Source organism: Rhipicephalus sanguineus, chromosome 7 (assembly GCF_013339695.2).
Source record: "Rhipicephalus sanguineus isolate Rsan-2018 chromosome 7, BIME_Rsan_1.4, whole genome shotgun sequence".
In the NCBI taxonomy this organism is placed as follows: Eukaryota; Metazoa; Arthropoda; class Arachnida; order Ixodida; family Ixodidae; genus Rhipicephalus; species Rhipicephalus sanguineus.
Genome location: NC_051182.1, coordinates 89,880,879 through 89,896,489, shown reverse-complemented (window position 1 = coordinate 89,896,489; position 15,611 = coordinate 89,880,879). Strand labels below are relative to the sequence as shown.

General features: G+C 44.4%; 1 protein-coding gene across 1 annotated transcript in view; it reads right to left on the bottom strand.

The window, feature by feature from the left end:
* Positions 1–14,243, bottom strand: part of LOC119399588 (monocarboxylate transporter 12-B) — a 33,572-nt gene extending 19,329 nt beyond the window's left edge. The window contains exons 1-2 of the mRNA XM_037666391.2: positions 13,906–14,243; positions 7,853–7,996 (exon numbers count right to left, since the gene is read on the bottom strand). Coding sequence (XP_037522319.1) covers positions 7,853–7,996; positions 13,906–14,125 — 364 coding nt within the window. The 5' untranslated portion in view covers positions 14,126–14,243. The remainder of the gene's footprint in view (positions 1–7,852; positions 7,997–13,905) is intronic.
* Positions 14,244–15,611: the final 1,368 nt, after the last annotated feature.

Sequence of the window (15,611 nt, the reverse complement as noted above, 5' to 3'; positions counted from 1 at the left end):
TGTTCGTTCCGTGCGTCCCTTCTGCTTGAGCAGCGCGTTGAAATTTTCCAGCTGCTTGCCGTTCTTCGCGTGACATTACAATTTGTTGCTGTAGCATTCATTCCTTCGCCCTTCGGGCGAAGGAATGCGCAACAAACGCTCAACTACGTCTGTGAAGACACGTTTCACTTTCGTGTTATACCGATTCCTGTGACAGAAGGATCAGCCATGTTTTTTACCAAAATTATCTGAACGATCCTTGCTACGTTCGAAGCTGTGAAATTATGCAACGGTCGAAGAAGCAGCAATATGAATAGGATCTGTTGTAGATTTGCGTTCTCAACATCGTATGTTAAGCGTAGCAATGTTGTGCTTGTAAAATTTAGCCGAGGCGGCTGCATGTGCGGCCTCTCAAAAGCGTTGGTGCGTCTGACGATTAAGAGGAGCGTAGACGGTGGACAGCCTACACCTGGCAGCGCAACCCTCTCTCGTGTTGGTGGCTGCAGAAAAGGCTGCGACACAGACGAATGTAGTGATTAGATGATTTGGCCTGCACATTATATTGCGACAAAACAATGAATGCTGCGTTATTACTCTCTACTGAGATGATTCACGGTCACTGACCAAGTCGGAAGAGATGATCTGACGTTTCGGAACCGCATACGGGTTCCTTGTTCACTAAGCAGGACTCGAAGTCGTTGCCAATTATACAGGCAGGACGTGATGCCTGTACCGTAGGACCGTAGGAGGACCATGAGGCGATGCGAAGCCGGAGCACCTCCACGATCGCGTTCCGTTGGCGTTCGTTGGGCATGCTATACTCGCGGACAACTTTTCTTGGCAATGAAGCGAAGGCTACAGAGCCACAATGCACGTATCCTAACGCTAATGAATGTAGTCCCACAATTGCGTCCGTATTTTCTGCGTGGGATATATAAAATACTCCTTCATTTTCTACATGTAGCTTTTTGAGGGGGAACGCAGTGCACACAAGCGAGATATTTGTATTTCTTTTAATTTATACGTTGTCACTTTGCGTTTTCACATGCGTAAAAACCGTGAATCTTCCGTGAATTCTGCCCAGTACATCATCACCGACGTGAGATCGGGCGCGTTTATACTAAAGGTTCGATGAGTTATGACGACTTGCAGCTCACTTTAATTTTACATGTACGCTGTGAATTTTCATTGTTTAGAAAACCATTGCTTTAGAAAACACCTTGCGTCTTTCGTTAAGCAGCTGGCGTCTTTTTCGTTTTGCTTTAGAAACATCCGGCGTTCTTTCGTTTTGTTTTTACAAAACATCTGGCGTCTTTCGTTGGTTTATTTCATCAATCAACGGCGTTTTGAACAAAATTTTTATTGTTTAATCACGCACAGGAGAAATCTCACCAGGCACTACCTTGGAGGTAAACAATGGCTGCTAATGGGAATGAGAGACAGAAGAAGTCGGCTTTTAGCTAACACTTACACTTCTACAGAGACAGAAGAATTCGGCTTTTAGTTAACGCGCACGCTGCGAATTTTTTATTGTTCAACAACGCACAGGAGAAATCTCCCACCGGCACCACCTTGGAGGTCAAAGGGTAAGACTTGTTACTCACTACTACGAGCACGACGAGGGACGAACGGGTGCCGCCTTAAGGAGCTTCGCCCCTAAAATCGCGGTGGGGCTACACGACGCGCGTTGCGCTTCCCTCTATTCAGGCTGTGGTATTCAATAAGTATTAAACATGCCGCGGAATGGATACCTTAGCTAAAGTTCTGCGTCCATTCAGCGACGCTCTTCTGGCTGTCCCAGCGCCTCCTCTGACTATGTTCTCACCGTTAACTACTACAGCTACCAAAATGGTTTGCTTAATCACTGATCATGGGCGTTAATCATCGGGATGGAGATGTACCACCAAGCGTAAACGTGGGTACGTACACGGTAAACGGCGCTATAGCTGCCAAACTCCAATATATATTGTGCGAGTTCTCTTATATCAATGTACAGTGAACATTCAACGACTTCTGTAAGGACACGCTTTACTTTCGTGTTATACCGATTCCTATGAAGGAGGGATCAACCATCGTTTTTTCTGTACTCCTCATATACACAGACATAGCGAGTCATCAACAAATTCTCGCTCTTTATTTCCGCGAACTGAGAATAGGAAAACTGCTTTACACGCAGGTGCCCCTATTGTACCCGTACTCGCGTTTTGTTTTTCGCATATATCTGAGCGGGGCGGCGTCAAGCACGCTGTACGCAGACATACTGCTAATGCAAGATTCCAACATTTACAGCAACTGTTATGTTATGCGACCTGCACGCAACATATGGTACGGTCTGTTTGTGGCAGTGGCTGGAATGTTACATTTTCTGGGTGATTCCACGTAAGATCGAACAAACGATGGCTGGTCGACCTCTTAAATTTATTTCAAAATTTTATATATTATTGCCTGATGAGTGGAAAGAAGAGATCCGCAGTTTCTTTTGCCGGCAAATTTTTTTGGAAGCACAGGAAATCAATAATGACGAAGAGGTGGAGTGGAGCGCTCATCGGCTCTGCTGTTTTGGCCAACTTTCGTTATGAATTGCACAAAATATAATAAAGTTAGGAAGCTGAAATTTCTTTTAACCAAATATATGCATGGTTTTGCTTATGCTCAGGTATTTTTAGTTTTTATGTGTAGTGTAGATGTTTTCATAAAAAAACCTGAAAATTGTCCCAGGAAACGTTATTTTCTTTACTTTGAAGGTCTTTATCTCAAAAAAGCCTTGTAGCAGAGCGACGAAAAGTTCGAATTATGTTCTTCGCATGCTTATCTACTAAACCGCCGAATCTTATATTTATACAGCTTTTCAGTGAAGAGATATGATCGGGCTAAGTTCAAGAAAACACCGAACAATGGTAATTTCTGACGACATATAAAAAAACCCACTTTTTATATTTCGTAAACTTTTCCCACTTATTCTCCTCCACATCAGCTTTCACAATGATTGAAAACATGTTGCATAATTTTGTTGCATTAATAGTTACGGCCCCTCCAATGAGACCCGTGGCAAGGATAGGCAATTCCGACTTCTTACCCAGCAAGTGTATAAATGCAGGCAGGATTGAATTTCTTTTTATTAAAAGGCCAGCAATACCAAAAAAGGTGTTGCCGGCACTGAAGACGTTAATTTTGAAATTATTTGGTCACTGCAGCGGCCACGACCTCGGGGCTACCGAGCAGGCGCGCGCGCACTCGAGATGCTCGTTGTAAGAGACGGCGGAGTCAGAGCTCATTTTCGCGTCCTCAGACCGATTGAGTTCGACACACACCTCTTGAACGCACGTGCACTGGAGCTTCGCTATTCTATCCGCCCTCTGTTCGCATCGCAGCTAGGCGCTGATAGCACGGCGGAGGTGGAAGCAAGATGAAAACTCTATAATGGAGCTATGAGCGCTGGCTTCACGCGCGCTGCTGCCAGAGAAACTGCGCTGCGCCAGTTGCGATCAGTGGAAAGCATGAACGTGGCGCTCCACTGGCAAAGCAAAATATGGAATGTCAAAGGAAAGAAAAGCAAAACTATCGGTAACCGGATGCGCTTGCCTATCTTAGATGTCGGCAGCAGACGGCCTGAACTGGCCGCGCGTTCGGTGCGCTGTTCACACTTCATTCGGCGCGGATAGTTCTTGTGCTTTGCTCTTACTCTACTCCTCCTGTGCGTCTCATGGCGAGAAAGTATAGCTCGAAATGAACGTATTGTGGAGACTACCTTTCGAAGCACAAGAAGCTTAAAGGAGTACTAACACGAATTTTTCAAAATTTCGGATTGTTGCTCTAAATAAAACTACTGGTGTCGAGAAACCTAAAACGACTATTGTTGTGCCTGGGAATGCGTCGTATATGTTTTCATCGACGCCACCTTAAAAAGACACTCTCGGTTTCGATATCGAGGGGGTAGCTTCTCAGTGTCGTTTCATAGCAATGTGACGTCACGGAGATACAGAAACTCGCGACGTACTAGCGGCAAATCCGTCATCTGCTCGTGGTGCATATAAACAACGATGAGTGAATTGTCGTACAGTGACCCTGACAGTGATTTCTACGATTTAGACTGCATGCAGGACGCAGAACTCGCAAACACGGGGGAACTGTCTTGACTCGTCGGGATAATGTCCTTGCAGTGGGGCTGGCTTGCAGATGCTCAGCGACGAAAATTTCAGTCAAGTTAAAATATTTTATATGTGTTCTCCGACTCCAGTGTGTGGAAGCGTTGACACTGCATACCAACGAAGCAAAAAATGTCCCTTCTGCGATGTCTCAAAATCGTGTCAGTACTCCTTTAATTATTGCAAAGAAGCCAAAACTTGGCAGCGTTACCGACCTAGATATAAATGCTTTGAAGGAACGTTTAACGCCCGAAGGATCAGTGACTGTCAGTGAGACGGAAGACTTATGCTACGCGTGCTTTTCCTACCACTACAATGAAAGATCTTCACGGAACGCACAGTTTAACGATGACATTCTTATGCCCCCTGAAAAATAAATCTACGTCATTAACAAGATCACTGCGACTACCAGTGCACGTGCGTTCAAGTCACCCGAGAGGTGTTGCTGTTTCGAACTCAATCGGTCTGAGGACGCGAAAACGAGCTCTCACTGCGCCGTCTCTTACAACGAGCATCTCGGGTGCGCGCGCGCCTGCTCGGTAGCCCCGCGCTCGTGACCGCTGCAGTGACCAAATAATTTCAAAATTAACGTCTTCAGTGCGGGCGACAGCTTTTTCTGTACCTGCTGGCCTTTTAATAAAAAGAAATTCAATCCTGCCTGCATTTTATGCACTTGCTGGGCAAGAAGTCGGAATTGCCAATCCTTGCTTAAGGGTCTCATTGGAGGGGATGTAACTATTAGTGCAACGACATTATGCAACATGTTTTTAATGATTGTGAAAGCTGATGTGGAAGAGAATAAGTGGACAAAGTTTAAGAAATACTAAAAATGGTTTTTTTAATTGTCGTCAGAAGTTTCCATTGTTCGGTGTTTTATTGAACTTAGCCCGATTATATCTCTTTATTGAAAAACTACATAAATATAATATTCGCCAGCTTGGTAGATAAGCATGCGAAGAACGTAATGCGGAATGTTTGTCGCTCTGCTACAAGGATTTTTGGAGATAAAGACCTTCAAAATAAAGAAAATAACGTTTCCTCGGCCAATTTTGAGGTTTTTCATAAAAACATCTACATTACACATAAAAACTAAAAGTACCTGAGCAGAAGCAAAAACATGCATATATTCAGTTAAAGAAATTTCAGCTACCGAACTTTAATATATTTTGTGCAATTCATAACGAAAGTTGGCCGAAACAGCAGAGCGGATGAGCGCTGCACTCCACCTCATCATTATTGATTTCCTGTGCTTCGAAAAAATTTAGGCGGCAAAGCAAATTGCGGAACTCTTCTTTCCACTCATCAGGCAATAATATATAAAATTTTGAAATAAATTTGAGAGGTCGACCAGCCATCGTTTGTTCGATCTTACGTGGAGTCATCCTACTCTAATTGCGTTGGTCTTAATCTACAGCTACAAAGTCTGGGAGACGTGCATGTCCCTATATTTCCGGCTCTAGCCATTAGTCCAAGGCAACCGCGGTTCTAAGGCTCCCCGGGAACTGCAGGGACATGGCCATATGCCAGGAACTTCACAACTCCTGTTATGATCGCGGTTACATTTCTTTGTTGGTCGTTTTGCAGAATGGCGAAGAGCAAGCGAAGACGCATGAACACACACACACACACACACACACACACACACACACACACACACACACACACACACACACACACACACACACACACACACACACACACACACACACACACACACACACACACACACACACACACACACACACACACACACACACACACACACACACACACACACACACACACACACACACACACACACACACACACACACACACACACACACACACACACACACACAATATGCATTGAAAACAGCAGTTGTGATTTTATAGATGTTCTTTTACTACTGAAGCACGTGAAGTAGACGCACCTCTTACGGTTATGGTCTTTGGGTATGACATTTCTAAAATGCCAGTTCCCAAAGAGGGTTTAAAGGTGTGTAAGCGTGCCGCCCAACGCGCTCACAAGGAAAGATTGCGATTTTCTGTCAGGGCCCACAGGTGAGTAGGATTGTTGACTCATAACTCCTTGTGATTTCTCCGTAATTATGCTGTTAGATTACGTTATGCATAGAAGTAACATGGCGATCGCACAAGTAAGTGGTTGGAATTAGCGCTTCTGTACGCGTGTATGTTCAGTGGTGTGTGTGTTTGTGTTTTTTTGTCCATGTTTTCTTGTGCATTACCGTTCTTAAAAGAGATTACCAACTTGTCCAGAGAGCCACCACATCATTGATCGTGGTCTTTGGTATCGCTAATGTAGCATAGCTAGACAACAATTAGCGCGCACGTGTGATTGAAATGCAATGAATAAAAAGTTGGCCGCGTATCTGCCTGCTTCGCTGCAAATGTCGTCTAAAGACGATAGAAGAGGCGCTGCGTGAGATATGGACGCCATCTGGAAGTACGTCGGGAAACATCAGTGCTGTGTTGCGGGCTGGTAGTCCCGGCCCAGCAGCAGGCGAAGCCACACACATGTGCCAACACATGTGTGTGTTGGCACTTTTCTTCTTTTCACCTTTCGGTTTTTACTTCCTGGTTTCTTCTTCTTTCTTTTTTCTTTTCTTGCTTTCCCTGTGTGTATATGTACATGCGTCCCAATCCAATAATCTTTAGTTCAAAGAATGCGCTGTGTCCTTGTCCTCTCACTCGTCTGTTGCCTGTTTTTTGCACTGAACTACGTTATGACTGACTCGTTTTAACTCGCCCAACAAGCAACGTTGCTGAGTACTCTCCACACACTCTTTTATTTACACGTCGCCTGGGTAAAAGGAATGCCAGCGCGGCGCCCCATGGCATTCATTCGTACAGTGCAATACAGAACCGAAACCGAAACACAACAATGGCCTCGTGCAGAGGGCACGGAGGAAGTAAAGTTTAACGCGCTGTCGCATTTTCAGCGCAGCTTAAGAAACTAGGGTCTTTAGAATTACGTATGTATGCATTTTCTATTAAAGGAACACACCACCTAATAATTGCCTAGTGATGTTGCGCCTCAGATATGCGTAATGTTTGCTTTTTGATCAACAACGTACACAAGTATGAACATAGTCAGCCGTTCAAGATGGCTGGCCCTTGGGCAAGTGGTTCAACTTTGGCCGGGTGGCTGAATCGAGGGACGTGCCGACAAACAGAAGGACAGAATGACAGACCAAATTTTCTCCGTTTAAGTATCCCCAGAAAGACTATCGTCTTTAATAAGTTTCCTTCCGTACTGCATAGGAGGCGCTACTTGACACCTAGCTATGCTACAGCCTTGTAGTAGTAGTAGTAGTAGTAGTATCTTTATTTCTTGTTATACAAGAAAAAGGAACAGAGGCAAAAGGCATTTTATACGCCTGACAAGGGCCTCTGTACCCGAAGTTCGCAGCACATGCACAATAGAACAAAAAAGAAGTTTTGACACATCATAAAAAACCACATGAGCGCTAACAAAGTACTGAAATCAACACAACCAACACATGACACGCTTAAGACACTGCAGATACGCAAGTCTTACACAGATAAATAAATAAATAAATAAATAAATAAATAAATAAAACAAGAACAGAAAATTCGATGCATCGTGTAACCACATGAACAATAATAATAATAGAAAAAGAGCCGCCACCTGCGAGCCGCCACCTGCTAACGGTCAAACAGTGTGTGTTTTACTATCTCATGTTCTGGTAGCGTTTGGTTACTTACCATGAATGATGCCGAAGAAGACAACGATGAAGTGGGTGCTTTGCGCAAAGTAGCACAGGCTCACAGCGATGCCCGTGAAGAAGGAACAGACGAGCAGCACTTTCCTGCAGGAGAAGCGAGAGCACAGCACGCCAGTCAGGGGACCTGCACGAGACGGGTGCACGTCAATGGTGACCAGAGAGGAGGGTCACTTGCTGAGTTAGTAAAGTAATTTAACGTCACAAAAACTGCCTAACGAGTTTTTGTGACGTTACCACCAAAAGACAAGAAGCAAGCCGTGGGACTATAGTCTCCAGAAAATGAGTTTCCACAGCGTTACTAATAATAATATCTGGGGCTTAACGTCCCAAAACCACGATATGATTATGAGGGACGCCGTGGTGGAGGGCTCCGGAAATTTCGACCACCTGGGGTTCTTTAACGTGCACCTAAATATAAGTGCACGGGCCTCAAACATTTTCGCCTCCATCGAAAATGAAGCCGCCGCGGCCGGGATTCGATCCCGCGACCTTCGGGTCAGCAGTCGAGTGCCATAACCACTAGCCCACCGCGGCGGGGCGTCGCAGCGTTAGAGTTCGGGCGACTTCCTAACTGTCCATTAGAAGACACAGCTGCACAATGGACAAACACACAAGAGAGAATAGGCACCGCCTGCTTCTTATCGTATGCATATCACTGTGCGCAATACGATTTCAGCACGCAAAAACCTAGGAGATCATGTATGAAATGTCAGGAGCACATAGTTAATGCAAATTGGATGCAATTAACAAGTTTGACAAACATAAGATAAAAAACGAAAATTAGAAATATACTGAAAAGGCTGTTGGGAATGAGCATACCACCTGCTAAGGGTGAAGACATCACACCGGCTTTTGAAATAGCAAACGTTTATTTCTTTATATCTCTACCTGTAAAAGAGCAAAATTACAGAATATACTGTAAGCCAATAAACGTGTAGTTCAAAAAAAAACGTTAAAAGGACGTTGAACCATCATTTCCTAATTAAAAGAATACTTTAAAACACGCGCAGCACCTTGCTGAAATAAAGCAATGATGAAAAACGGATAAAAAAGATAAAAAAGGCAACAACAGATATTATGAGGTGAATACAATTTTCGTTCAACGTTCGCCATTCCGAGAGAGCGGCGTTCCACCAACAGCGTTCGTTGCCTTTATTCCTATTGTGGAATAATTTACAGCGCTACACAGATCACGTACTGTAGAAGATACAGACACAAGCGCTGAATTCAGAACTAAATTTATTTTTTTTTGAGACAGAAAGAAACATATCTACATGACAATGCGTTAACGAAAGTGTGCACATGTGTTACACAACCAAATGTAACATGTCTCGGTTGCCAGATAATCGTATTATTCACCTAACGGCACGAATGAACGATGACTTTACAACTGTTGCTTTATCTTATGTAAAACACATCAGCAATATCTGATGTACGTTGATAAACATGTCTGTATTTTGCAGTTTTTGTTTTGAGAATGGGCGCACAATCACACGATCTGCAATGGCTGGACAAGAGAGACAAAACAGCACCTGAAAGAGACAACTCGTGCTCTCGTTGACGTATGTTTAGGCAGCGCCCCGTTTGGTCTATGCATTCGTTGCCGCATGAATTGAAATGATGCATACCAGGCCACTTTCGCAAGGTACGTATTTCCGCTTTGTTTGCGAACTCTGCATGAAGTTCGAAACTAAAAAAGGTCACTGGGTTATTCACAGGTGCGCCTTCATTCCGCAAAATGCGTTTTCTCATCAAGCCGTAGATGTGGTTCCGGGTTCTAGTAATGTTCACTGCAATCATGCGCTCAGTTCTGCGGAAACAGGAATTTGAATCAAACAGCACTGTCAGTGATAGCGAAATGCAACGATGATGTTGATATATGTAGTTTATTGGCGCAAGGGCCATTTAATGGCCAAAGAGCACCAGGATACGATAGCCAATGTGAACAATAGTTATGTTAAGTTGCTGTATAGGGGCCTAAATTACGCGCGCTAAAGGCGGGTAAAACATATAAGTATTAAAATTCTGAGAGTGAATTGAAATGTGTGTACAGAGATTGCATGGCAAGTGGTCGTGATAACAAAGATATGGAGATTAGGCATGCGCACGAATTCCTTGTCCGCGCCCTTGGGTCCAAGGGCAGCGAGGCAGGTGTTTTTTTTTTAAATGTAGCTGCCGCAGCAGCAACCTCTATACAGAAGTTGTGCTACGGGTTGCCTGAAAATATGACGTGAAACCTATGTACTTCTTTTGAAAACGCGAACAGGGATTCGTATTTAAAAAGTGGCCCCGCCACGGTGGTCTAGTGGTCATGGCGCTCGGCTGCTGACCCGAAGGTCGCGGGATCGAATCCCGGCCGCGGCGGCTGCATTTTCGGTGGAGGCGAAAATGTCTGAGGCCCGTGTACTTAGATTTAGGTGCACGTTAAAGAACCCCAGGTGGTCGAAATTGCCGGAGTCCTCCACTACGGCGTCTCTCATAATCATATCTTGGTTTTGGGACGTTAAACCCCAGATATTATTATTATTATTAGTACTTAAAAAGTGGTTCCCTAACTATGAACATCGATGGGTGCAGTGGTATATGCTGACGGTAGGGTAACAGAACATGTTTTCGTCTAATAGCGTCCGATTCATTGCATTGTAAGCGAAACGTAACAAAGTACTTGGAATAAATGATCGCTGATCCAAAAATTGTGGGCCCATATGTTGTCCTGATGCTGTATTTAAGGCTTCTGCTGCTGTGGAGCATTACAAACATGATGCGCATATACTGTATACCATGAATATCATCCATTTAGCTTATGGGCACAGTTTAAGCCCTCTATGTATCATGTACTTTTGGCCCTTTTGAGGTACTGTTTTTTCACAAAAAAATCCACAGAATACATATATCATTTTCTTTGAAATTATCCGCTCTTTTAACTGTACGAGAGTTCTTAAAATCTAGCTAACAATGCAATTCTGGTGAATTGGGTACCGCTAGGACCAAAATTTTGAGTTAACTTGCAGTTTGAAAATTTGTAACACAAGAACTCTAAAGTGCGTAACTTGAGTTCTGGTGGAACAGTTGTATGTATTTATGCACTATAAAACAAAAAAAGAATCAACTGGTCATCTTGGAACACAAGGGAAATAATGGCACCTAAGTAATACAAAATATCGTTTGAGATAATCGAGTTTAAAGTTAGAAAACAGCTGAAAAGCGAACATACCTTGCCACAAGCACCGTTCAACTATTTTATTTAGTAGCTACAAGCTTGATAATCATCGCCAAAGTGAGTTTCTCACTTTCAAGGCTGTCGACTTGCTTGCCTTGCATCTTTTGTGAGCGGTCGCGCAGCTGTATTCACAATATATCGTCGATTGTGGTCAACTTTCCCCAGAAACATGACTGTATTTCGGCCAGGGTTCAATCCTAATGATTTCAGAATTTCGGCTCATGCGATATTGCCATCAAGAAACAAAAAAAAAACAGCATCCAATGTTGCAGTCCTTAAGTTTCTAAAGTTTAAACAATCACAGCAAAGACTCTGCGACGCGATTCCCATTAGCTCAACACTTGCACCGCGCAGTTTGCATGCGTAATTCTGTCTAATTGCATCACAAATAACCCTTTCAGTCACGAATTATGATGCACTGTCTGCAAATGCATCAAATTTGCATGACATCATTGCAAGGCACTCAGTATTACATTCCAAGAAATAAAATGAAGGGATGTGTTGTTTTGTGTGAGTTACATTAATTAATTTTAATTAGCGTATAATTAAATACCTAATTATTCTGCAATCAGTAAGCTTATATCCTTGCATAAAAGGAATCAACTATTAGGCCCAAAGTGCATGCACAGTTTGTTTTTTGGTTGTATGCTTTTCGAGCGAAAAAAAAAATACTCTTGACGTCGGTCCTGGAACGTCGCACGTCGACCGATCGTCGAACGTGGTAGTGTCTATAGCAAAGTGGTCATCTGCAGCAATAAGCAGCTTAATGAAGTTAAATAACCGCTAGTTGTCCACTCAGAAAGCCTGCGCGAATGTGCACACTAAGTTTCAGGCCATTTGAAGAAACACGCGTTGCGTGATGCGTCTCCGAAGATGGTGTGTACAATTGTACACGCCGTGACTGAAAGGGGTAATATTCATGTCCATGAGAGCGTACCCGTTGTGACCCTGCACGCAATTAGCCTCCAAGGACGTTGAAAAGGCTGAGAGATTTGACGAATGAAGAGCCTGCTGGTTCAGCGTACAGCACCTCAGTACCAGCACTTCTTTTAGTCTCCGTCGCCACCTGTCGTCTATTAGCTTCAACATCCGGTGTAAGACTCTCTGTCTACGTCGCTGAATACAATAGCTAATAAATGCGACCGATCCGAAATTTCAACCTCAGAGGCGTTTTTTCTTTTTTTTTTGAGCGTCGGTGAAGCGATACAAGCGCAGCTGCTGCGGCAATCTTGTCGGTGGGGCGCGGCTTATATTGATGTTTGAAGGGCTGCCGGCACAAAGTGCGCTAACGAAAGCATGCCTGTGTAGATTTGTAAGCCCACTCCAACCACCTACTTCAAGTTCACCACTTTGGAATTGTGAAAGAGGCAGATGAACAACCACTGCTAATAATAATATCTGGGGTTTTACGTGCTAAACAGCGATACGATTATGAAAGACGCCGTAGTTGAGGGCTCCGGAAATTTCAACCATCTGGTGTTCTTTAACGTGCACTGACATCGCACAGTACGCGGGCCTCTAGCATTTCCCGTACATCGAGATGCGACCGCCGCTGCAAGGATCGCGCCCGCGACTTTCGGGTCAGCAGCTGAACAACCACTCCTCCGACCTGTCCTGCCCCTCCTCTCATTCAATCAGGATATAGGTTTAAAACTGCTCGTTGCCGTCTCCGTCATCCTTCCTCCTGAAGAAACACAGAGTTGCTTCTAAACGCAAGGAAAATGGACCAACTTTAATGGTTAAAGCCATTTGCAAGACATACTTGTCGACTAGCACATGCCTGTGTCAGCTGGTGTCGATGAACTGTCGCCTAGGTATTCGACGAACTGGCATTGTGTGCTCACTTTCTGTAGACATGAACAACGGCTGGCTAACGCTGGATAGCCCTTGCAAATCAACTTCCGGTTGGTTTGGCTATGGAGTGTGTTTCTGAGTTAGTATTGACTACCTGTGACCAATTTTGGTTTGTGCTGGCTAAGGCTGGCTGAAATCGTGTAGTGTTGGCTATCTCCTACTAGAGCTGTTGGAAATATCGCATGCCTATCGTGACTGTGACACCTATAGTCGGGCATCGCTCTACCCCGCAGGAATGCCCAAATGAACGTTGGTACGATAGGCACGTCCGCTTTCTTGAGCGTTGATTTCTACCCGGTGTAGCCGACATGCGCGCTCGACGTGATTCCGGAGATGTCACTTCGGAATATAAGATCCTTACGCGTCGCAGTGTAGTCGATGTCCCTGGGAAGCTCTCGTAGCCTCCAGAACTACTCCGCACTAAGACGTCGACTCACCTTGTAACAACAGGTTTATATAATTTTAAACACTGTGGAACAATCACCTTCTCGCTGATTGCTTCGCATAATATTGACTCCTACAGGGCCTGGGAACTGCAGGGACGGTTTTGCTGTTTTAACAGTGGGTTAACATTACTTAACATTAAAGACTAGCGAACGTTAGCCTAGAGCAAGCCAGCATTAGCCACCAGCCAGCCAACGCTAGCCAACAATGCAAGCAGAAGAGTAGATACGGTAGCTTCTTACCGATGGCCTGAAAAGTCATAGCGATCGCAATTATGGTCGACATTATCGTAGACATCACGGACATGAATATACCCTGCTATTCGGAAGATGCGCAAGGGGACACTTTTCTCCAAATTGGCACACGCGCATGCTCCGGAGCCCTTCGCGAGGACAACCTTGGTTGAAACGACGCTTCACGTTGAATGCGACATACCACGGAATAACGTCCCTAGAGTAGATCCGAAAGGCAATACGGTCTCAGGCCGGCCGGAACACTCGCCATGTGTACCTTACCTGCCAGAGGCAGCACGCTTCCACTAAGCGTGACGGGCCAAGACGCCTGCTCCCTGGTGACGCCAAAGGATTCGACGACGCCATAGAAGAATACACCGCTCACGCTTATTGTTGACAAGGCGAGGAAGAGGAGTGCACCGCAGAACGCGGCAGTGATCCAGCTTTGTCGGGAGTCCAGCCCGAAGACGGGGTCTTTCTTGAGCTGCTCTTCCGTCGGCATCGTTGGTAGTTGTGTTGAGTGCAACGCAGACGCTGCACACGGTGACAGGGGAAAGCCGCAGCTGCACTCGCTTGCAGACAGACATGTGCTTGCTGACGACCGAGCGTTGGCCTTTCTGCGCCTACGTAGAAATCGGTTGTCAGTGTCTTTTATGCTTGTTCGTCTACCACAATTCTCCTAAAGAGGGTAAACAGTTCACTCTCGCGGAGCGATAACGTTGTTGAGAGATAAAGTCATCCGCCGTGTCGCCTAAGGCGCGCAGGTTCGAGTGCGTGCACGTCTTTATGGCCCATTGCTGTGTGTAGGTGGCGCAGTTGATGCCAAGGCATAAAATATTTAGAGGTAGTATATACGGAGGTTAGAGAACAATTAGGGCACCAGGTGGCGAAACGCGGCGGTATTCACACTCCTGTTTCATGCACAAGTGTAATTTTCAAGCGCGACACTACGTTCGCATGGGAGATTGTAGAAGCATTTCTAATTATAAAAAGAGCCAACCTTCGCTGACCTACGGGATAGCGAATACAATTTGTTTCGAAAATCTGGCGTCGTACTTCAGTGGTTTTTCCTTGTACGCATATTTATTGTAATAAACTCAGCTTGCAGCGCTGGCATTGTCAGCTCTACTCATGTGTCGTCGTTCATCAGCGCCGTGTAGTTACTCCATCTTGTCTTACAAACTTGCCCAAGTCTCAATGCTTCTAATACTTACAGGTTTCTTGGAGAGGCAATTCACTTCTAGGCAACGTAATGTGGGCTGGCATTGTAAATAATAATAATAATATTATTGCTACGTTTCCCTGAAGAGCATTATGACTATTTCAAAACTTGGTTTGTGTGCGTGAAATTTTTTATAGGCGTTGGGGACCGCCGTAAAGAAAATCCATTGTGTTTTAAGGTAAACTTATTCTAGAGAGTTATTTACGCCCAAATTTCCTGAAGCAGAAATCTTTCGGTAAGCTTCGAAACTAGCAATAAATGTATTTGATGTATCGCTGAGAGGAAATTAGATGCAATAAAAAAAAACACACGTCGAACTTAGCAAGTTTTCTTTCTATCGCAGACAGGAGCTTTTGAAAGGTCTCTTAGGCGGCTCGGCTTATTGCCGTTATATCAAATCACGCTAACGAAGCGCCAGTAGAAAAAAACGGTAGATAACACGGGACCGGGAAAGCGTTAAAATATTCGCAATATTCCTTAATAATGATCATGCTCAGGGAGCTTTATTTCATTAAGAGTGTTGAAACATTCCCGTGTTTACCAGTGCACAAATAGGCAATCTATTAAAACAGAATTATCACGTGCTAATTACGAGTTCCAAGAAAAAAAAACAGTGCAGCTTCGCACTAGGGGTGCCAAGCCTGAAGGTAGTGCAGAGCTGGATAACCTTCTTTGTTTCTCTTCGGTTTTCTCTGTCCTCCTCTCTAACATTTCTTTTTCTCTATTACCATTTTCTGTGTCTTTTTTATTTCTTTATTTCTATTTA